The sequence below is a fragment of the Nomascus leucogenys genome, chromosome 12, assembly GCF_006542625.1.
Source record: "Nomascus leucogenys isolate Asia chromosome 12, Asia_NLE_v1, whole genome shotgun sequence".
Taxonomy (NCBI): domain Eukaryota; kingdom Metazoa; phylum Chordata; class Mammalia; order Primates; family Hylobatidae; genus Nomascus; species Nomascus leucogenys.
Window position 1 is genome coordinate 6,813,135 of NC_044392.1, and position 19,846 is coordinate 6,832,980.

At 47.2% G+C, this 19,846-nt stretch overlaps 1 protein-coding gene and 1 non-coding gene across 4 annotated transcripts in view; one reads left to right on the forward strand and one right to left on the reverse strand.

Annotated features, from left to right (window-relative positions):
• EPHA10 (EPH receptor A10) overlaps window positions 1–19,846 on the reverse strand; it is a 46,578-nt gene that overhangs the window by 19,172 nt on the left and 7,560 nt on the right. For all 3 annotated transcript variants that reach the window (XR_004032560.1, XM_030823465.1, XM_003273291.4), the window contains exons 4-6: window positions 16,163–16,318; window positions 14,859–15,209; window positions 417–550 (exon numbers count right to left, since the gene is read on the reverse strand). Coding sequence is in view for 2 of the 3 variants with exons in the window: in XM_030823465.1 (XP_030679325.1) it covers window positions 417–550; window positions 14,859–15,209; window positions 16,163–16,318 (641 nt within the window). In the remaining variant the exon portion in view is untranslated. The remainder of the gene's footprint in view (window positions 1–416; window positions 551–14,858; window positions 15,210–16,162; window positions 16,319–19,846) is intronic.
• On the forward strand, window positions 12,187–12,287 carry LOC115837816. The gene has a single exon (XR_004032866.1). It is a non-coding gene; the product is annotated as a small nucleolar RNA U13 (small nucleolar RNA).

Below are 19,846 nucleotides of genomic sequence, written 5' to 3' on the forward strand. Positions count from 1 at the left end.
CCAGCACACCACTACACCTAGCAATGTGCTCCATGGTCAGGCATTTCTGTGAAATTAGAAATGATATGATCTTTCTGTGTCCTTTTTCTTTAAAAGGGCTCTACAAATGGTACGTATAAGATTCAGCCACACAAAATCTGGACCGGTCCCCAGAGAAAGCTCTTTGTCAACCAAAACACTAGGTGACACAGGGACGATGGAGATAGTTGGTGACGGAGATAGACCTGAGCGGAGAGAGGAAGAGCAGGAGTCTGGGGGAGGAGGGAGAGACTTGAGCCTGGGGCCCCTAGGAGACGGGTGGTTATGTTTACAAAGGGAGTAACGAGGGCTTTTGCTGGGAGGATGGCCTGAAGAACCAGAAACTCTGCGGGACAGGTGCGGGGCAGGCTCCAGGTCCCTCCCAGACACGAACTCACCTTCTCGTAGTATCGGATCTCGTACTCGGTGTCATTGGCCCCAGGGGCTCCAGCAGGGATGGGCTCCCGCCACGACAGGGACACGCTCTGGGGTTCCACTCGGTCCCTGCGGATCTCATCGTCCTCCCAGGGCGCTGAAAGTAAGTTACGTGGGATTCTCCACCTTGACCCACTGCACGGCAGGGCTGGGGGTGCGGGGAAGAGGGTGCGGCGTGCGGGGCTGTGGGACGGGACTAGAGAGGCCTGGGGCGTGGTCTAACGGGTTGTGGGCGGGGCTAGGAAACTGCCTGAGAGGCATGGCCAAAGGGGAGGAGTCTGTGAGACCAGAGGAAAGGGGCCCCTCTGCCCCCACAGCCCTTTTCTTCATTGTCCCCTAGAGGGAAAAGCATTAGGCCTTCTGCTGCTTGCCCACCCATTACAGCCCAGCTTCTCTCATGGTGGTTGGCTCTAATACTCCAGGCTCTTTCTATACTTGCTGCAGCTTGGAGACATAAGAGAGCATTTAGAGGCAGAAGGACCTGCTACTTAACGATTCCAATGGTCTGGTCAAGAGGTAATACACTCAACAAACTAGAAATAGAAGGAAATTATCCCCAAAGAATAAAGGCCATATATGAAAAGCCTACAGTGAGCATCATACCCAATGGCGAAAGACTGGAAGCCTTCCCTCCAACATCAGGAAAAAGGTAAGATGTCTGCTGTCATCACTTTTATTCATCATAATACCATAAGTTCTAGCCAGAGTAGTTAGGCAAGAAAAAGAAATAAAAGGCATCCAAACTGGAAAAGAAGCAGGAAATTTATCTCTGTTTACAGATGACATGATCTTATATGTAGAAAACCCCAAAATTTTTAGGCCAGGTGTGGTGGCTCACGCCTATAATCCCAGCACGTTGGGAGGCTGAGGCAGGCGGTTCATGAGGTCAAGAGATCAAGACCGGCTGGGCGGGTGGATCACTTGAGGTCAGGTCGAGGCAGGTGGATCACTTGAGGTCAGGAGTTCGAGACCAGCCTGATCAAATGGTGAAAACCTGTCTCTGCTAAAAAAAAAAAAAAAAATACAAAATTAGCCAGGCATGGTGGTGCATGCCTGTAATCCCAGCTACTTGGGAGGCTGAGGCAGAAGAATCACTTGAACCCGGGAGGTGGAGGTTGCAGTGAGCTGAGATCGTGCCACTGCACTCCAGCCTGGGCAACAAAAGCAAAACTCTGTCTCAAAAAAAAAAAAAAAAAAAAAAAAGAGATTGAGACCATCCTGGCCAACATGGTGAAACCCCGTCTCTACTAAAAATACAAAAATGAGCTGGGTATGGTGGTGTGCTCCTGTAGTCCCAGCTACTTGGGAGGCTGAGGCAGAGGAATCACTTGAACCCGGGAGGCAGAGGTTGCAGTGAGCCGAGATCACGCCACTGCACTCCAACCTGGGCAACAGAGCAAGACTCCATCTCAAAAAAATAAAATAAAATTTAGAACTAATAAACAAAATACAGCAAAGTTGCAAAATACAAAACCAATGCACAAAAATTTGTTGTGTTTTTATACACAATGAACAATTCAAAAAGGAAATTAGGAAAACAATCCCACTTACGATAGCATCAAAAATAATAAAATACTTAGACATAAACTTAACCAAAGGGATGAAAGACTTTTATACAGAAAACTATAAAATGTTGCTGAAAGAAATGAAATAAAACACAAATAATTGGAAAGGCATCCTGTGTTTGGATGAAATAAAACACAAATAATTGGAAAGGCATTCATGGAATAGAACACTTAATATTGTTAAAATGTCTCTACTACCAAAAGTGATCTACAGATTTAATGCAATCCTATCAAAATCCCAGGCATTTTTTGCAGAAATAGAAAATCATCCTAAAATTCAAATGGAATCTAAAAGGACCATGAATAGTCAACACAATCATGGGAAGTAAAAATAAAGGTGGGCCAGAGGCAGTGGCTCACACCTGTAATCCCAGCACTTTGAGAGGCCAAGGTGAAAGAATCACTTGAGGCCAGCATTTTGAGACCAGCCTGGGCAACACAGTGAGACTCCACCATTTACAAAAACCAACCAACAACAAAACCTACACACACACACTCACATGCAAAGGTAGAGTCCTCACACTCCCTTACTTCAAAACATATTTCAAAGCTACAGTAATCAAAGCAATATAGTACAGACATATAGACCAATGAAACAGAATACAGAGCCCAGAAATAACTCCTCTCCATGTATGGTCAAATGATCTCCCACAAGGGTACCAAGGTTATGCTATGCAGAAAGGATAGTCTCTTCACCAAATGGCACTGAGAAAAGTGGATATCCACCTACAAAAGAATGAAGTTGGACCCTCACCTAACATCATATGCAAAAAATGAACTCAAAGTGGATTAAAGACCTAAATGTAGGATCTGAAATGATAAAACTCCTAGAAGAAAACACAGGGGAAAAGATTCATGACATTGGATTCAGCAATGATTTCTTGGATATGACACCAAAAGCACAGGCAGCAAAAACAAAAATAGACAAATGAGACTATATCAAACTTTAAAACTTCTGCAGGGCAAAGGCAACAATAATCAGACTGAAGAAGCAATCTTTGAAATGGGAGAAAATGCTTGCTAACCATTTATCTAAGGGGTTAATATCCAGAATGTATAAAGAACGTCTAGAACTCAACAACAAAGACCAAATAACTCAATTAAAAAATAGACAAAGGACTTGGGTAGGTTTTGTTTTTTTGTTTTTTTGTTTTGCTATCAAGCAAGGCAGTGGGAGTGGAGAAGGAACAAAGAAATCTATAACTGGTTGTGATCAATTAGTTGTAAACAACACTGCACTCAGATCAGCTCGAGTAGACATTTCTTCAAAAAAGATATATAGGCCAGGCGCGGTGGCTCTTGCCTGTAATCCCAGCACTTGGGGAGGCCAAGGGGGCAGATCACCTGAAGTCAAGAGATTGAGACCAGCCTGGCCAACATGGTGAAGCCCCGTCTGCACTAAAAATACAAAAGTTAGCAGGGCGTGGTGACGTGCACCTGTAATCCCAGCTACTCCGGAGGCTGAGGCACAAGAATTGTTTGAACCTGGGAGGCAGAGGTTGCAGTGAGCTGAGATCACACCACTGCACTCCAGCCTGGGCAACAGAGTGAGACTCTGTCTCAAAAAAAAAGATAAACAAAAGACCAAGAAGCACATGAAAAGATGCTTAATATCATTAATCATCAGGGAAATCAAAATCAAAATCACAATGAGATATCACCTCACACCCTTTAGGATGGCCACTACCAAAAATATGGGACATAACAAGGTTGGCAAGGACATGAAAAAATTGCAACCCTTGTACACCATTGTGTAGGAATGTAAATTGGTAGGAATGTAAACTGGTGCAGCTGCTATGGAAAACAATATGGAGGTTCCTCAAAAAATTTTAATTACTATATGATCCAGCAATCCTGTTTCTGGGCATATATCCAAATGAACTGAAATCAGGTCTTGAAGAAATACTGCTTACCCATGTTCATTGCAGCATTATTCACAATAGCCAAGAGGTGGAAGCAACCTAAATGTCCATAAGTGGATAAATGGATAAAGAAAATATGGTGTATACTCCATGGAATACTATGCAGCCATAAAAAAGGATGAGTTCCTGTCCTTTGCAGGGACATGGATGAAGCTGGAAACCATCATTCTAAGCAAATTATCACAAGGACAGAAAACCAAACACCACATGTTCTCACTCATAGGTGGGAGTTGAACAATGAGATCACTTGGACACAGGGCAGGGAGCATCACACACCAGGGCCTCTCGGGGGGTAGAGGGTGGGGGGAGGGATAGCAATAGGAGAAATACCTAACGTAAATGACGAGTTGATGGGTGCAGCAAACCAACATAGCACATGTATACCTATGTAACAAACCTGCATGTTGTGTACATATACCCTAGAACTTAAAGTATAATAATAAAAAAAAGAGTAAAAAGAAAAAAGAATATGTGGTGTAAACATACAACAGGATATTACTCAGTCCTTAAAAAGAAGAAAATTCTGTCATATGCTACAATATGAATGAACCTTGAAGACATTATGCTAAAGTGAAACAATTCGTCAGAAAAAGACAAATACTGCATGATTCCACATACGCGAGGTATCTAAAGTAGTCAAACTGTTTGAAACAGAAAGTAGAATAGTAGGCCAGGTGCAGTGACTCATGCTTATAATCCCAGTGGCTCATGCCTGTAAACCCAGCACACTTTGGCAGGCCAAGGCCGGTAGATCACTTGAGGCCAGGAATTCAAGACCAGCCTGGACAATGTAGTGAAACCCTGTCTCTACCAAAATTATAGAAATTAACCAGGCCTGGTGGCGGGCACCTATATTCTCAGCTACTTGGGAGGCTCAGGCAGGAGAATCACTTGAACCCAGGAGGCGGAGGTTGCAGTGAGCCAAGATTGCACCAGTGCCCTCTAGCCTGGTTGATAGAGTGAGATCCTGTCTCGAAAAATAAAGAAAAAAAGAAAAAAAAAAGAAGTAGAACGGTAGTTGCCAGGGGAGGGTGGTGGGGGTAAAGGCGAGTTATTGACTGGATACTGGATATAGAATTTCAGCTTTGCAAGATGGAAGTTCTACATCCAGGTATGGGAGTTCATGCCTGTAATCTCAGCACTTTGGGAGGGCCAAGGTGGGAGGATCGCTTGAGCCCAGGAGTTCAACACCAGCCTGGACAACAAAGTGAGACCCTGTCTCTACAAAAAATCAAACAATTAGCTGGGCATGGTGTCATTCACCTGTGGTCCCAGCCACGTGGGAGGCTGAGACAGGAGGATTGCCCTAGACCAGAAGGTCAAGGCTGCCACTGCACTCCAGCCTAGGCAATACAGCGAGACCCAGTCTCAAAAGAAATAAAAATAAAAATAAAGGAAAAAAAAACTATAGAGATCCTTTGGACAACGTATCTAGTTAACATTACTGTACTATACAAATGAAATGGGTTCAGATGATACATTTTATGTGTTTTTTACAGTAAACAAAATGTTGCCCAGGTCACAACCCAGAGCAAACAAACCATCATCTCTGTAGGCTGGAGCTCAGGGATTAGTTGCTTTTTTTATTTATTTATTTGCTTATTTTTTGAGACAGAGTCTCACTCTGTCGCCCAGGCTGCAGTGCAGTGGTGGGATCTCGGCTCACTGCAAGCTCCACCTCCCGGGTTCACTCCATTCTCCTGCCTCAGCCTCCCAAGTAGCTGGGACTACAGGCGCCTGCCACCATGCCTGGCTAATTTTTTGTATTTTTAGTAGAGACGAGGTTTCACCGTGTTAGCCAGGATGGTCTCCATCTTCTGACCTCGTGATCCGCCCACCTCGGCCTCCCAAAGTGCTGGGATTACAGGTGTGAGCCACCGCGCCTGGCCAGTTGCTTTATTTTTTAAGTTTCTTGGTGATTCCAGTGTGCACACAAGTTTGAGAACTGCCAGTCTGGATGATGCCAGATGAACAGCAGCATACACACACATACACACATATACGGGAGGTAATAAGGCCTGGGGTTAGTGTTCGGCAAAGGGGTTTCCAAGAGAAGATGCCAGGAAGGCAGTGGGAGAAATGGTTCCGGGGCTCAGAAAAGGTGTCTGGGAGAAAGATGGAGATGCAGGAGCCATGAGAAGGTGAAGGGATGAAACTGTCCAGGGAAAATGCATAGAAAGAGAAGAGGAAAAGCTTTTAGGGAATAAGCCTGAGACACGCCAACATGTAAGAAACAGGCAAAGGAAGAGAAGCTTGACAAGGAGGAGCCACAGAGGCAGGAGGAAGAAAAAGGGTGCGCAAGGTGATGGAAGCCCAGGGAAGAGAACATTTAGGAAGGTTCCCTCCTGACTTTTCCAGTGGTTAGCCCACTATTGGTCCACAAGCAAGTGATCTTACTCCCTGAGCCTCGGTTTCCCCGTGTGTAAAATGGGAACAATGATGACACCTCCTAGGCTTGCTGTGGGAATTTTATGAAGTAATGTGTATGGGGGACTGAGCAAGTGCTCAGCACCAGCATTCCAGCAAGAGGAGCTGGCACTGGGCCATGTCTTACGCTGAGAGGAGACAGAGTAAGATGATGATTCAAACTTCCCACTGGCTTTCATAAAGTGGACGTTCCCGGTGCCTTCGGGGGATTGAGGAAAGCACCGAGCAGATAGTAATAAGGCAAGGAAGTGGAAACAGGGAGTAGGTGGCTCAGGCTCTGACAAGTGCGTGGATGTGGCTTCTAGTCTTAAATGGCATATATATCTAGCAGCCTCCACTCCATGTCTTTCCCAAATTCCAATTAAAACATAAAGACACAGTAAGAGTTGAAAACCTACACCATCACCATTAACTAGTCTTGACAGCTGATCGCCAGAATGGGGGCTGGAGAGTAGAGTGGCACATTTCTACTTATGATCAAGGCAGTGGGACTAGATCAAAAAGTGCAATTGTAATGAATCCCCAGGCTATACTGCCCACAGAGTGGCACTGCCTCCCATTCTAAAAATAACTCAAAAAATCCTTTATTCCTCCCTTCAGTGTCTGACCCTTTAAAAAAAAAAAAAAAAAAAAAAAAGCCAGGTCTTTGTCAAGTGGACAATGCACAGCCAGCACTCTACTGCAGAGCTGCTTTCGAGGAAGAGTGCTCTTCCCTATCCCCCGGGGGCGCTTCTCAGCCAAAATTCACTTTGAGATGGCAGCTCCCAGAAAAGGCCTGAGCACAAAGGCAAGAGGAGTGATGAAGCATTCTAGGAGGTGGCAAAGTTCCTTGTGAATACAGATAGGGGCAGAGATGGAAAAGGAGGCTAGAAATGTCCACTTTTGAGCTACATTTGTGGAAAGCATCAGATGGCCAGGATAGAGAGGATAGAGAGGTAGAAGATGGTTCCAGCTCAGCTCTGAAGAGATAATTAGATGAAAGCCTGATAAATCCTGCTAGTGGAGCTAAAAACTAACACCAAGCACCTGCTCTCCAGCTGTAGATTTGGGATGGGAATCAGCCAGCACCCAAGTGGGGCCAAAGTTACAGCAGATAGTACTGGAAACCTAGTCAACAGCCTTGTCCCCCTTTCCTGCAAGCTGAGCTGAATTTTTGGTTCATAGTCTACTGTCTCCCCATAGGTGACTTGGGTAGCTTCTGGTTGCTCTAAGACATTTGTGTGCACTCATTCCCTTTGCCAATGAAGGGTTTAGGGTTGGGCTTATAATCCAGTTCTGGCCAACAAAAGAAGTTAGCTGGGGACAGGGGATTCAGAGAAAAGTTTCTTACTTTTAAAAAGATACCTGCAAGGAAGAAACAGTTCTTCTTCTGCCTCTGAATGGTAAGGATATGATGTCTGGAGCTGCTGCAGCCACCTTGCTACCATGAGGGAACCAGCCTATGTGATAAGAATGGCAGAGTGGACAGACATAAAAAACCTGGGTCCTTGAGGACACTTTTGAGCTGCTGAATGAACCAAGCTTTAACTCTAGCCCTCTTATGTGAGCTAAGAAATCATTTAAGTTAAAGTCAGTTAGGGCCCAGCACTGTGGCTCACGCCTATAATCCCAGAGCTTTGAGAGGCATAGATGGGGGTCTTGCTTGAGGTCAGGAGTTAGAGACCAGCGTGGGCAACATAGCAATACTCTGTCTCTACAAAAAAAATTTTAAAAGAAAAAAAAGGTTAGCTGGGCATGTTGGCATATGCCTGCAGTCCTAGCCACTTGGGAGGCTCAGGCGGGAGGATCACCTGACCCCCGGAGTTTGAGGTCACAGTGAGCCTATGATCATGCCACTGTACTCCAGCCTGAGTGACAAAGTCTCTAATAATAATAATAATAATAATATAATAATATCAGTTAGACTGAGATTTATTGTTACTTGCAGCTGAAAACCTCATAACTAATTCAAAGGGGAATTCACCCATCTTTTTTGTTGTTGTTGACAAACACCAGCTATTTCCTTACTCAAGAACAAGTAAACAGAAAACACCAGAAATTGGGTATATGAAAAAATATTTCAGAATAAGGGAATAGGAACATTATTCTGAAGACTCAGGAGAAGCAGATCTTGAAAAGTGATTTAATATGATAGAGAGTAAGTAAAACGCTCTGGCACTTTAAGAAGAAAGAAAACACAGCCTCCACCAACTAGGTACAGAAGGTCATAAGGAGAAAACAGGTGGAGAAGAAAAAGAAACAAGATGAGATAAAAATGGAGAAACTGAGAAGGGCTGGGTGAAGAAACTAAAAGTGCATCAGCAAAATAGAAATATTTAAAATAAAATTCATTCCAAATACAAGGAATTTTAACAAAATCACAAACAGAATGCAAAACGAACCCCTCCCAGTCTTTGGAACATCAAGTAAAAAATAAGAAGGAACTACAACCGAATAATAACTCGTGATGGTTTAACTGATGATTGTTTTACAATGGTGTAAAAGTAATACAACCACTCTGTTTTTGCACTTTCAGTACAGTGTTCAATAAATTACACGAGATACTCAGTGTAAAATACTCATTGTAAAATAGGTGATTTTGCCCACCTGTAGGTTAATGTAAGTGTTCTGGGCATGTTTAAAGTAGGCTAGGCTAAGGTATATTTGGCAGGCTAGGTGCATTAAGTGCATTTTCAACTGATAATAAGCCCAATGGGACATAAGCCTGTCATTAAGTTGAGGAACATCTGTGTGTATATAGATAGACATAGATATAGATCTATAAAGACAGAGAGAGAAAGAATACACTATAAAATAGTGCACATTGTTTTAAAGTAGCCATGAAATAGTTTAAAAATTTTTATCATGTACAAACCTCCATGAAGCACTACAATCAGCAACGTAAAGATAAACAAAAGCAAGTCATCTGGAAATAAAAGCACATCCTCTAAAATAATTTGAGTCAAAACTACAACACTAAAAGAAAACACAGAAACGTTAACCTCGGACTAAGCAATGGTTTCTTAGCAATGACACCAAAAGCACAAGCAACCAAAGAAAAAATAAATAAACTTGACTTCATCAAAATTAAAAGTTTTGGCGGGGCACAGTGGTTCACACCTGTAACCAAGATCATGCCACTGCACTCCAGCATGGGTGACAGGCAGAGTGAAACTCTGTCTCAAAAAAAAAAAAAAACTTCAGGAAAGCAGGAGAGTGGTATTAATAAAGATAAAATCATAAAATATAGCCGGGCATGCTGGCGTGCACCTGTACTCCCAGCCACTTGGGAGGCTGAGGCAGCAGAATCACTGGAACCTGGGAGCCAGAGGTTGCAATGAGCCGAGATCACGCCACTGCACTCCAGCCTGGGTAACAGAGTGAGACTCCATCCCAAAAATAATAATAACAAAAAATCATAAAATAAGTGACGAAAGTAAAGAACAATGGAATTGATAGGTTCAAGAGCTGATTCTGTGTCATAACCAGTAAAATTAACTTCTGGCAAGGATAATTAAGAAAAAAAGACAGAAATCACAAGCATACAACAGGAAGAAAGAGAAAGTGAAGTTAACTCCAGGTACTGAGGAAATGTATATACATTTCTAATAATAAATTAGAAAAAGAACAAAATATTTTCTAGGAAAGCACAAATTTATAAAACTGATCAAGAAGTTACAGTAAAGATTAAAAATATCAAACCACCAGGCGCAGTGCCTCATGCCTGTAATCCCAGCACTTTGGGAGGCCAAGGCAGGCAGATCATCTGAGGTCAGGAGTTCAAGACCAGCCTGATCAACGTGGTGAAATCCCATGTTTACTAAAAATACAAAAATTAGCTGAGCGTGGTGGTGGGCGCCTATAATCCCAGCTACTTGGGAGGCTGAGGCAGCAGAATCACTGGAACCTGGGAGGTGGAGGTTGCAGTGAGCTGAGATGGTGCCATTGCACTCCAGCCTGGGCAAGAGTGAGACTCCATCTCAAAAAATTAAATCAATCAATCAATAAATAAAACTTTCCCTCCAAAAATGGCATAGAACTCAGAAAGTTTCCCAGGCAGTTTTTCATGCCTTCAAAGAATATGTAAATGTGTTGTTAAAACTGTCCCAGAGCAGAGAAAAAGAAAAAATTTTTCCTGATAACTTTACCAAAGCCAGCATCACCATAGTGCCAAAACTTGACAAAGAACACATTACAAAACACTAATCTCTCTTAGAAAGGTAGACGGGAAAAATCTTAAAATATAAGTGAATGAACTCAGCAAAACATCCAAAGAATAATATATTCATATCCAGTAGAGTATAATCCAGGCGTGCAGAGAGTTCACATTGAAATATCCATTAATAGAATTCATCATACCAACAGGTCAAAAAGGAAAATATTTGGTCATATTGAAAATGCTTAATAAGCATTTTATAAAATTAACATCCATTTCTGATTTTTAGAAAAAGTTCAGTGAAGGATTATATGGCCTAGGGATTAAAGGCACAGGGCTTTGAGGTCAGACAGACCTGGGTTCCAAAACCAATCTAAGACGAGTTTCATTTCTTTTTATCTTTTTTTTTTTTTTGAGGTGGAGTCTTGCTCTGTCACCCAGGCTGGAGTGCAGTGGCATGATCTCAGCTCACTGTAACCTCCACCTCCGGGGTTCAAGCGATTCTCCTGCCTCCGCCTCCCCAGTAGCTAGGATTACAGGTGTGCACCACCACGCCTGGCTAATTTTTTTTATTTTTAGTAGAGACGGGGTTTCGCCATGTTGGCCAGGCTGGCTCGAACTCCTGACCTCAAAAGATCCACCTGCCTCGTCCTCCCAAAGTGCTGGGATTACAGGCGTGAGCCACTGTGCCCAGCCCCATTTCAATGAATTAATGTAGAAAATCATATTGCACAGTGCCAAACACTGCAGCACTCGATCAGTGGAAGCTTAGTATTTTTACTGAGAAAATGGAAATAGAAGAGTATTTCCTTAACATGGCTTCTAAATCTATCTGTGTCAAAACAGTTAAGATTGTTAACATAAGGCCGTGCGTGGTGGCTCATGCCTGTAATCCCAGCACTTTGGGGGGCTGAGGTGGGTGGATCACCTGAGGTCAGGAGTTCGAGACCAGCCTGGCCAACATGCCGAAACCCTGTCTCTACTAAAAATACAAAAATTAGCCGGATGTGGCGGTGCGTGCCTGTAATAACAGCTACTCAGGAGGCTGAGGCAGGAGAATCGCTTGAACCCGGGAGGCGGAGGTTGCAGTGAGCCAAGACTGAACCACTGCATTCCAGCCCGGGTGACAGAGCAAGACTCCATCTCAAAAACAAACAAACAAACAAAAAAGATTGTTAATGTAAAATGCCAGATAAAAGTTAGTATTACACATACCATCGTGCATTGCTAAATGATGGGAAGATGTTCTGAGAAATGCGTTGTTAGGTGATTTCATTGTTGTACAAACACCAGAGTGTACTTACACAAACCTAAACAGCATAGCCTATGACACGCTTAGGCTACAACCTGTACAGCCTGGGTGACAGCATGTGACTGTACTGAATACTGCAGGCAACTGTAACAGAAAGTACTAAGTGACAGGAGTCTTTCAGCTCCGTTATAATCTTACAGGATCACCATCATATATGCCGTCCATTGTTGACCAAAATGTCTTTAAATGGTGCATGACTTATTAAAACAAAAGGGATTTTATAGGTAGATAGTTACAAATATGAATACAGAGATCAAGATAGACTGGAAAATTTTCTGGAAGGATATACTCTAAGATATTAATAGTTGTTTATATCTATGTAATAAGATTATGGATTTTTTTCTTCTTCTCTACTGAATTTTTAAAAATGTGATCCTTTTGTAGTTTGGAAGTGTGATAATTGGGGATTCACACTCGTATGTGAGATGTGTCACACCCGAACCTTTTTACGTTGGCAAAATACCCATCTGACATGAAAGAAAGATGGAAAAAAAGAATTTTTAAAGATGTAAATGCAATAGCAAATGTTAAATCACAATAGAGACAGGAAAAAACAGTACTGTTCCAGAAACCCAGACAAGCTGGGAAATCTCCAAAAGGCAGTGGAAATGGATTAAGAGCTCAAAAGGATAAGGGAAGTGAAGTGACAAGATTTGAGAATCAGAAAATGAATGTACAACCTAAGGCTTAGAGATATTTTTAAGAGATATATTTGAGTTATCAGAAGTTCTAGTCAAAGCAGTGGCTGAATAAAACTTTTTTTTTAAGAGACTTTTTTTTTTTTTTTAAGAGACATAGTCTGGCTCTGTCACTCAGGCTGGAGTGCAGTGGCACAATTATCACTCGCTGCAGCCTCAAACTCCTGGGCTCAACTGATCCTCCTGCTTCACCCTCCTGAGCACCTGGGACTACAGGCACACATCACCATGCCTGGCTAATTTTTTAAATTTTTTGTAGAGACAGGATGTCACTACGTTGCTCCTGGCCTCAGGCTCCCAAAGTGCTGAGACTACGGGCATGAGCCACTGTTCCCCGCCTGAAGAAAACTTTTCCCGGGACAAAAAAAGTTGTGCAACTCAAAAGGTTTACTCAATCAAAAGAAATCCATATTGGTGGCCAGGCGCAGTGGCTCACGCCTGTAATCCCAGCACTTGGGAGGCCAAGGTGGACAGATCACGAGCTCAGGAGATTGAGACCATCCTGGCTAACATGGTGAAACCCCGTCTCTACTAAAAATACAAAAAATTAGCCAGGCGTGGCCGCATGTCCCTGTAGTCCCAGTTACTCGGGAGGCTGAGGCAGGAGAATGGCGTGAACCCCGGAGGCGAAGCTTGTAGTGAGCCAAGATCACACCACTGCACTCCAGCCTGGGTGACAGAGAGAGACTCCTCTCAAAAAAAAAAAAAAAAGAAAAGAAAAGAAAAAAAAAAAAGAAATCCATATTGGTTAAATGATGATTTTCAGCCTGGCACGAGGCGGCTCATGCCTGTAATCCCAGCACTTTGGGAGGCCAAGGCGGGCAGATGACTTGAGGTCAGGAGTTTGACACCGGCCTGGCCAATATGGTGAAACCCCATCTCTACTAAAAATACAAAACTTAGCTGGGTGTGGTGGTGCACACCTGTAATCCCAGCTACTCGGGAGGCTGAGGCAGGAGAATCGCTTGAACTCGGGAGGCAGAAGTTGCCGTGAACTGTGATCACACCACCACACTCCAGCCTGGGTGATAAGAACAAAACTCCATTTCAAAAAAAAGAAGTTTGGCTAGGCGCGCAGTGGCTCACGTCTGTAATCCCAGCACTTTGGAAGGCTGAGGCGAGCAGATCATGAGGTTGAGAGATGGAGACCATCCTGGCCAACATGGTGAAACCCCGTCTCTACTAAAAAACACAAAAATTAGCTGGGCGTGGTGGCATGTACCTGTAGTCCCAGCTACTCGGGAGGCTAAGGCAGAAGAATCACTTGAACTCGGGAGGCAGAGGTTGCAGTGAATCAAGATCGCGCCACTGCACTCCAGCCTGAAGACAGACAGAGCAAGACTCTGTCTCAAAAAAAAAAAAAAGTTTATTTTCAACAGTAGGTTAAGTAGGTTAAAGAATTAGTCTAACATCCATGTGCATACGTGTACATGTCATATGTCCAAGTTACGTAGAAAAGAATGAAAATAACCCTAGCCTCAGACTTCTTGGCAACACCACTGCCAAAGACAGAAGCGGGATCACAGAAAGCAGGGATGCAGGGTGACAGGCCGATCCTATAGTCTCGATTAGGTAGGGAGTCAGAAACCATACCACTCGCTTATCTTTCTTGCAAAGAATACAAGCATTACTTGAAGGTCCACCCCAGCTGAGAAGCGAATCAAAAGAAACTGTCAAGAATGAAGGTGTGGTGTAAAAAGGCTGTATTATTCACCTTATGTCCAGACTCAGAGATGTATTGGCTGGTGGGTTCCATCGCCCCTACAGCCTAACTCTACAAGCTTCCTTTGCCCTTTCCCGGGACCAGGAAAGGAGGTGGCCGGATGCAGCAAAACCATGCAGAGGCCGAGGGGTGGAGGTAAGGGACACAGGACCGGATCCGGCTTCCCGAGACAGAGGGAAGGAAGTAAATTCGGATTCCTACTGACATTTTTTTAAAGGGAAGGTAAGAGATTAAGGGACTTTCCACCTCTTTTTCCCTGAGAAATCAGCGGCGAGGCCAACTGCAGAGCTGTGAGCGGGACAGAGGCTTTGTGCAAGGCGTCCAGGAGAAAGGCGAGCACCCAGCGGCTTCCCGCAGACGCACAGAACAGCGCGCCTCCCCTCTGGCCCGGTAGTAAGGGGACGCCTGCATCCTCAGTCCCTCTCGCACACTCGGGAGGGCGACTGACGCTGGGGCGTCCGGGGGTTGACTTTGTGTCCTGGAGAGGGGCGGGGTGCGTGTACAGAGGGTGGCTTCTCTGGGGCGGGTGGGTGGGGCTCCCGCAGGACCGACGGGGCGGCCCCGAGAGGGCGCAGGGGCGGCAGGAGCGGGGGCCTCGGGGTGGGGGGCGCGGACGGCCTTACCCCCGGGCCCGGTGGAGACGGTGACCTGCGCGTAGGTGGTTCCCGCGGCGGCCGCCGGGCCCGAGACGCCGTTGAGTGCGGCCACGCGCACGGTGTAGCGCGCGCCGGGCCGCAGGTGCAGCAGCGTGGCGGCTCGCTCCCGCAGCCCGGCCTGGCGCGGTACGAAGGCCACGCGCGGCCCGCACGGCTCGCACGCGCCCGCCGGGCCCTCGCGGCCGCAGCGCAGGCACAGCAGCGAGTAGGTGACGTCCGAGCGGCCTCCCGAGTCGGCCGGCGGCAGCCAGCGCAGTCGCAGAGCCAGCGGCGAGCGGCTCAGGCTGTACTGCAGATCCCGCGGCGCCGACGGCGGCCCTGAGGCGGCACAGGGGCGGGGCGGTCAGGGCGGGACGTGGGTGCCCGTGAGGTGGGCGGGATGCACGAGGGGGGCGGGGTCTTGTCCACCTCCCGTGAGGCAGGAGAAGCAGAGGGTCAGTCGGGGAGCAGGGAACCGGGGCGTTCATCAAGGGACTGGGTGAATGGGGGGGACGGGGGACAGGAGGGCCAGTGGCATGGGGTCAGTCAGGGAGGAGGGTAGAAGGGACGGCCGTGAAGGAACAGGGATGGATGAGCGGGAATGGGCCGTGGGAGCCAGTGGGCATGGGGGATAGGACGGTCTGAGGGGTCTGGGGTGGGAGGAATGGGGGCGTGGGTTCAGTCAGGGAGATTGGTACAGAGATGGCCGGTCAGTGAGGGGTCGAGGGCGGATGAGCCCGAGGTGAGCGGAAGCAGGGGCGAGCGGAAGCAGGGGCGGGAGGGAGCAGGGGCGGGCGGGAGGAGGGGCTCGCCCCTCCCCCCGGGAAGGGTCAGGGACGGGAGCGTGGGGGCCCTTGGGAGGTCGGAATGTGAGAGTGGCGGGGCAGTTGGTGAGGATTTGGGAGGAGGTTAGTGAGGGGCCGAGGATGGGAGCATGGGGACCGAGAACCGACGGTGCGAAGGTCGGGAGCCCCCGTTTCTGCTGGAGGGTAGGCAGGGTGAGGAGAGGGCAGCGGAGGGGCGCTCTCCTCAGTGATCCGCCAGGCATCCTAACCCCATCCTCCGTCTGGACTCTCGCAGTTGTCCTGGTTCTTCTCATCAAAGGCCCCGGCCCCCAGGGCGCGCCCAGGCTCCGCTCCCTCGTACGCCGCCTTCCGGGGCGCTGGCCCCCATATCCGCCCCCATGAGCCCCAGTGTGGAGACCCTGCCCTCACCACCACCTGGATCAGGCCTTCCTCCTTGGCCACCCCCACCCCCCACCCTCCGCAGTGCAGCCTGGAGGGGGGACTCACGGGTGCAGGAAGCCGAGGGCGGGTCGGTGGGCGAGCGCGCATAGCTGTCCTGGCACACGCAGAAGGTGGAGGCGTTTTCCAGGGCCCGGCTGTGCTCTGGGCACGGTGAGCAGAGGGGCCGCCGCGGGGACACCTTGTAAAACCCTGGGGGACAGGCTGCAGGGCATGGCTGGTGAGAAGAGGGGACTCCTCCACAGTTTCTCCCCGCTTTCCTGACTGGCCTGGTTAGGGCAGCGTTTATCTCCTCCAATTGCGATAGAAAAACAGTCAGGGGACTCAGCCACACCAGTCAGCACTGCCCCGTGGAGTGACTCCTGAACAACCCATTACCTACCCTTAGAAAACGCTCAGTGTGTTCAGAAACCTTTGAAACATTTTACTTTCAGCCGGGCACGGTGGCTCACGCCTGTAATCCCAGCACTTTGGAAAGCCAAAGGTGGAGGATCACTTGAGCCCAGGAGTTGGAGACCAGCCTGGACAACATGGCCAAACCCCGTCTCTATTTATAATTTTTTAAATTACGTCTATTAATCCATTGAATCCTCACAACCACCTGTGAGGTTATATACTCTATCCTCTTTTTCTTTTATTTATTTTTTATGTTTTATTTTTTAGTCTCCTTCTATCACCCAGGCTGGAGTGCAGTGGCTGGATCTCCACTCACTGCAACCTCCACCTCCCAGATTTAAGCGATTCTCCTGCCTCAGCCTCCTGAGTAGCTGGGATTACAAGCGTGCACCACCATGCCCAGCTACTTTTTTTGTATTTTTAGTAGAGATGGAGTTTCACCATGCTGACCAGGCTGGTCTCGAACTCCTGGCCTCAAGTGATCTGCCCACCTTGGTCTCCCAAAGTGCTGAAATTGCAGGCATGAGCCAACTGTGCCCGACCCTTTATCCCCTTTTTAAAATGAAGGAGCTAAGGCTAGGAGAGGTGAAGTTGCCTACAGCTACTGTCCCACAGCCTGTGGGATTCCAACCCAAGCCCACATCACATCACCCTCAGGACCACTGGAAGAAAATGAGTCAAACTCTGCAGTGCTGGTGTGAGGAAGAGAGGGGAGGAGAGGTGCCCCAAGAGCTGTTCCACAGTTACCCAGGGACAGACACACAAGCATACATGCACGCGCACACACACACACACCCTCCCACCACCACCATCATGTGAGCGAGTACGTCATAAATTCCCAACTGAAAGTAAAGCCAGCCAGGTGGAGGGGGGTGGGTGGAGAGAGAAGGGGCAGTAAAAGTTCCCTGGACCATGAGTCAGACCTGGTTCCAGCCTTGACACCTACTCCTTTTGCTTCTCTCACTTCTCAGAACACAGGTTGTTAAGATCACAAGCGTTTCTATCTGAACAACCTGGGTTTGTAGCTGAGTCACACCACTTATTTGCTGTGTGGCCTTGAGCACATCAGTTGACCCCTCTGAGCCTTGTGTTGAATACCTACCTCAAAAAGGTTGTTGGAGGATTGAGATAAAACCTGGAAACCACCTAGCCCAGTACCAAGCACATTTTCACAATAATTATTGTTCCTCCCCACAGGCCTTAAGTGGTAACTGCTAAACACCCACTTTAAAAAAATGTCTCACCAGCTGGGCCAGGTGGTTCCTGGCCCTACCTCTCAGAGCTTGGGTGGTCCTCACCTTGTTCCCTGGCCCTGTCCTCTAGTTTAGCTGGCTGCTTTCCAGCTCCAAGAAGATGCAGCACAACAGAAAGGGTGCAGGCTAGCCCTCAGGAAGAACTTTCAGCCTGTGTGGCAGAAGAGGGGAGGGGACTAGGATTTCCGCTGTCTGGAAGGCATAGGTTTTAGAGGGTCCATCTTGCCCAGAGTTCTGGGCAACACAACTCTGGGGAGGGGCTTGGCAGCCCAGGAGCCTTCAGAAGCCTCCTCTGCCTGCAGAACAGAGCATGGGCCAACTATCCCCGTAGTCTGGTGGGCAGCATAGACCCAGGCTGGGACTTGGAAAACTTGGGTTCTAGTGTTGGCTAGGCCACTCCTTGTGCCTCTCTGGACTCAAAAAAGCACTGGTCAAATAGGAATAACAACCATGCCCTGCCCACCTCTGTTGTGAAATAGGAGAGCAAGTGAGAGCCCAGATAAATGATCTGTTCGCAGGGTTTCACAACAATAGGGGAAGAATGTTTGAGGCTCCCTCCGCACAAGTGTATGAGGGTGGCTGCTGTCCTAGAGGTAGGTGGGCCCATCAGCGACCACAGTGGTATCTCTGCTGTGAGAGGCTCTGCTTAGCAGGAGTTTGTGCTGAAGAGCAGATTCGGGGATTCCTGACGGCCAGCCCCTCTCTCTCTTCAAGGTCAGAACTTCAGAGATAATCTAGCTCAGCTCCCACTGGCCTGGTCCTCCAGCAGCTTCCCCAGCAGTAGCCACAGTCTTTGTCACATACTTTATCATGAGGCATTCACCCGCTTCTGAGGCTGCCTTTGTTGAACAATGCTGGCAGAAAGTGCTTCTTAGGATGAGCCCTCATTAGCTTCCCTGTCTGTAATGCCCCTTGTGCCACCCCATCACAGGGGCTCATTGTGCCGTATGGAGCCTCAGAGAACATATCTGTTTGGGTCCCTTGGCTCCAAGGCAATCCCACTGAGTTGTTTTGTTTGTTTATTTGTTTGTTTGTGACAGAGTCTTGCTCTGTTGACCAGGCTGGAGTGCAGTGGCACAATCATAGCTCACTACAGCCCCTGACTCCTGGGGCCAAGCAATCCTCCCACCTCAGTCCTCCCAAGTAGCTGGAACCACAGGCATGCTGTGCCACCATGCCTGGCTAATTTTTTTGTGTGGAGAGATGGGATCTCCCTGTGTTGCCCAGGCTGATCTTGAACTCCTGGCTCAAGCGATCTTCCTGCCTTGGCCTCCCAAATTGCTGGGATTACAGGTGTGAGCCACTGCACCTGGCCCTAGCAGAGAATTAAAGCTACTGGTTATATGCCCTGATTTCTTCCCCCAAAGGAAACCCCAGCTCTTTTACTAATTTCTCTAGTGGCTAACAGAGGGAGAACAAAAGTCAAGGTCACTAAAGAGAAACAAAAAAGGGAAAAGAACATCTTAGTTCTATTCTCCCACTTATCCATCTACTTTTAGAGGGAAGCCTGTGTTAGCTGCAGAAGGCACTTGGAAGGCCTTAACTTTCTAAATACAAATCCAATCATTTCCCTTCCCTTCCTAATGTCCTCCAACAGCTCCCCACTGCCAACCACTCTACCCATGGTACACTGAGCCCATCCTTTCACACCTCTGGGTCTTGTTCTATAGTTCCTTATATCCCTTTTCTCCTTGCAAACTTCTATACTTCTCCAAACCCCAGTTCAAATAACATCTCCCTTGTGAAGCTTTCCTTGGCATTGTCCCCAGCTCCCCACTCCCCAAGGCAGAGCTGAGACCATTACAAGTGGCCTTTTTCTGTTCTCATCAGACGTGGATTGGGTTCCTGAGTCTCTTTCTCTCTCTCTCTCTCTCCCTCATTTCCCAGAGAAACCTCCTCCTCTCACTCCTGATCCATTCATTCAGCAGGTATTTTTTAGCATCTACTAGGTAGGCTCTATAGATACACAACAATGAATAAAACAGACAAGGACCTTACTGTCTGTTTGTACAGATGCCCTCCCTCCCACCTTATAGGGAGAAGGGAAGCCATCAGTTGGTAATTCCCTCAACATCTGCCCATC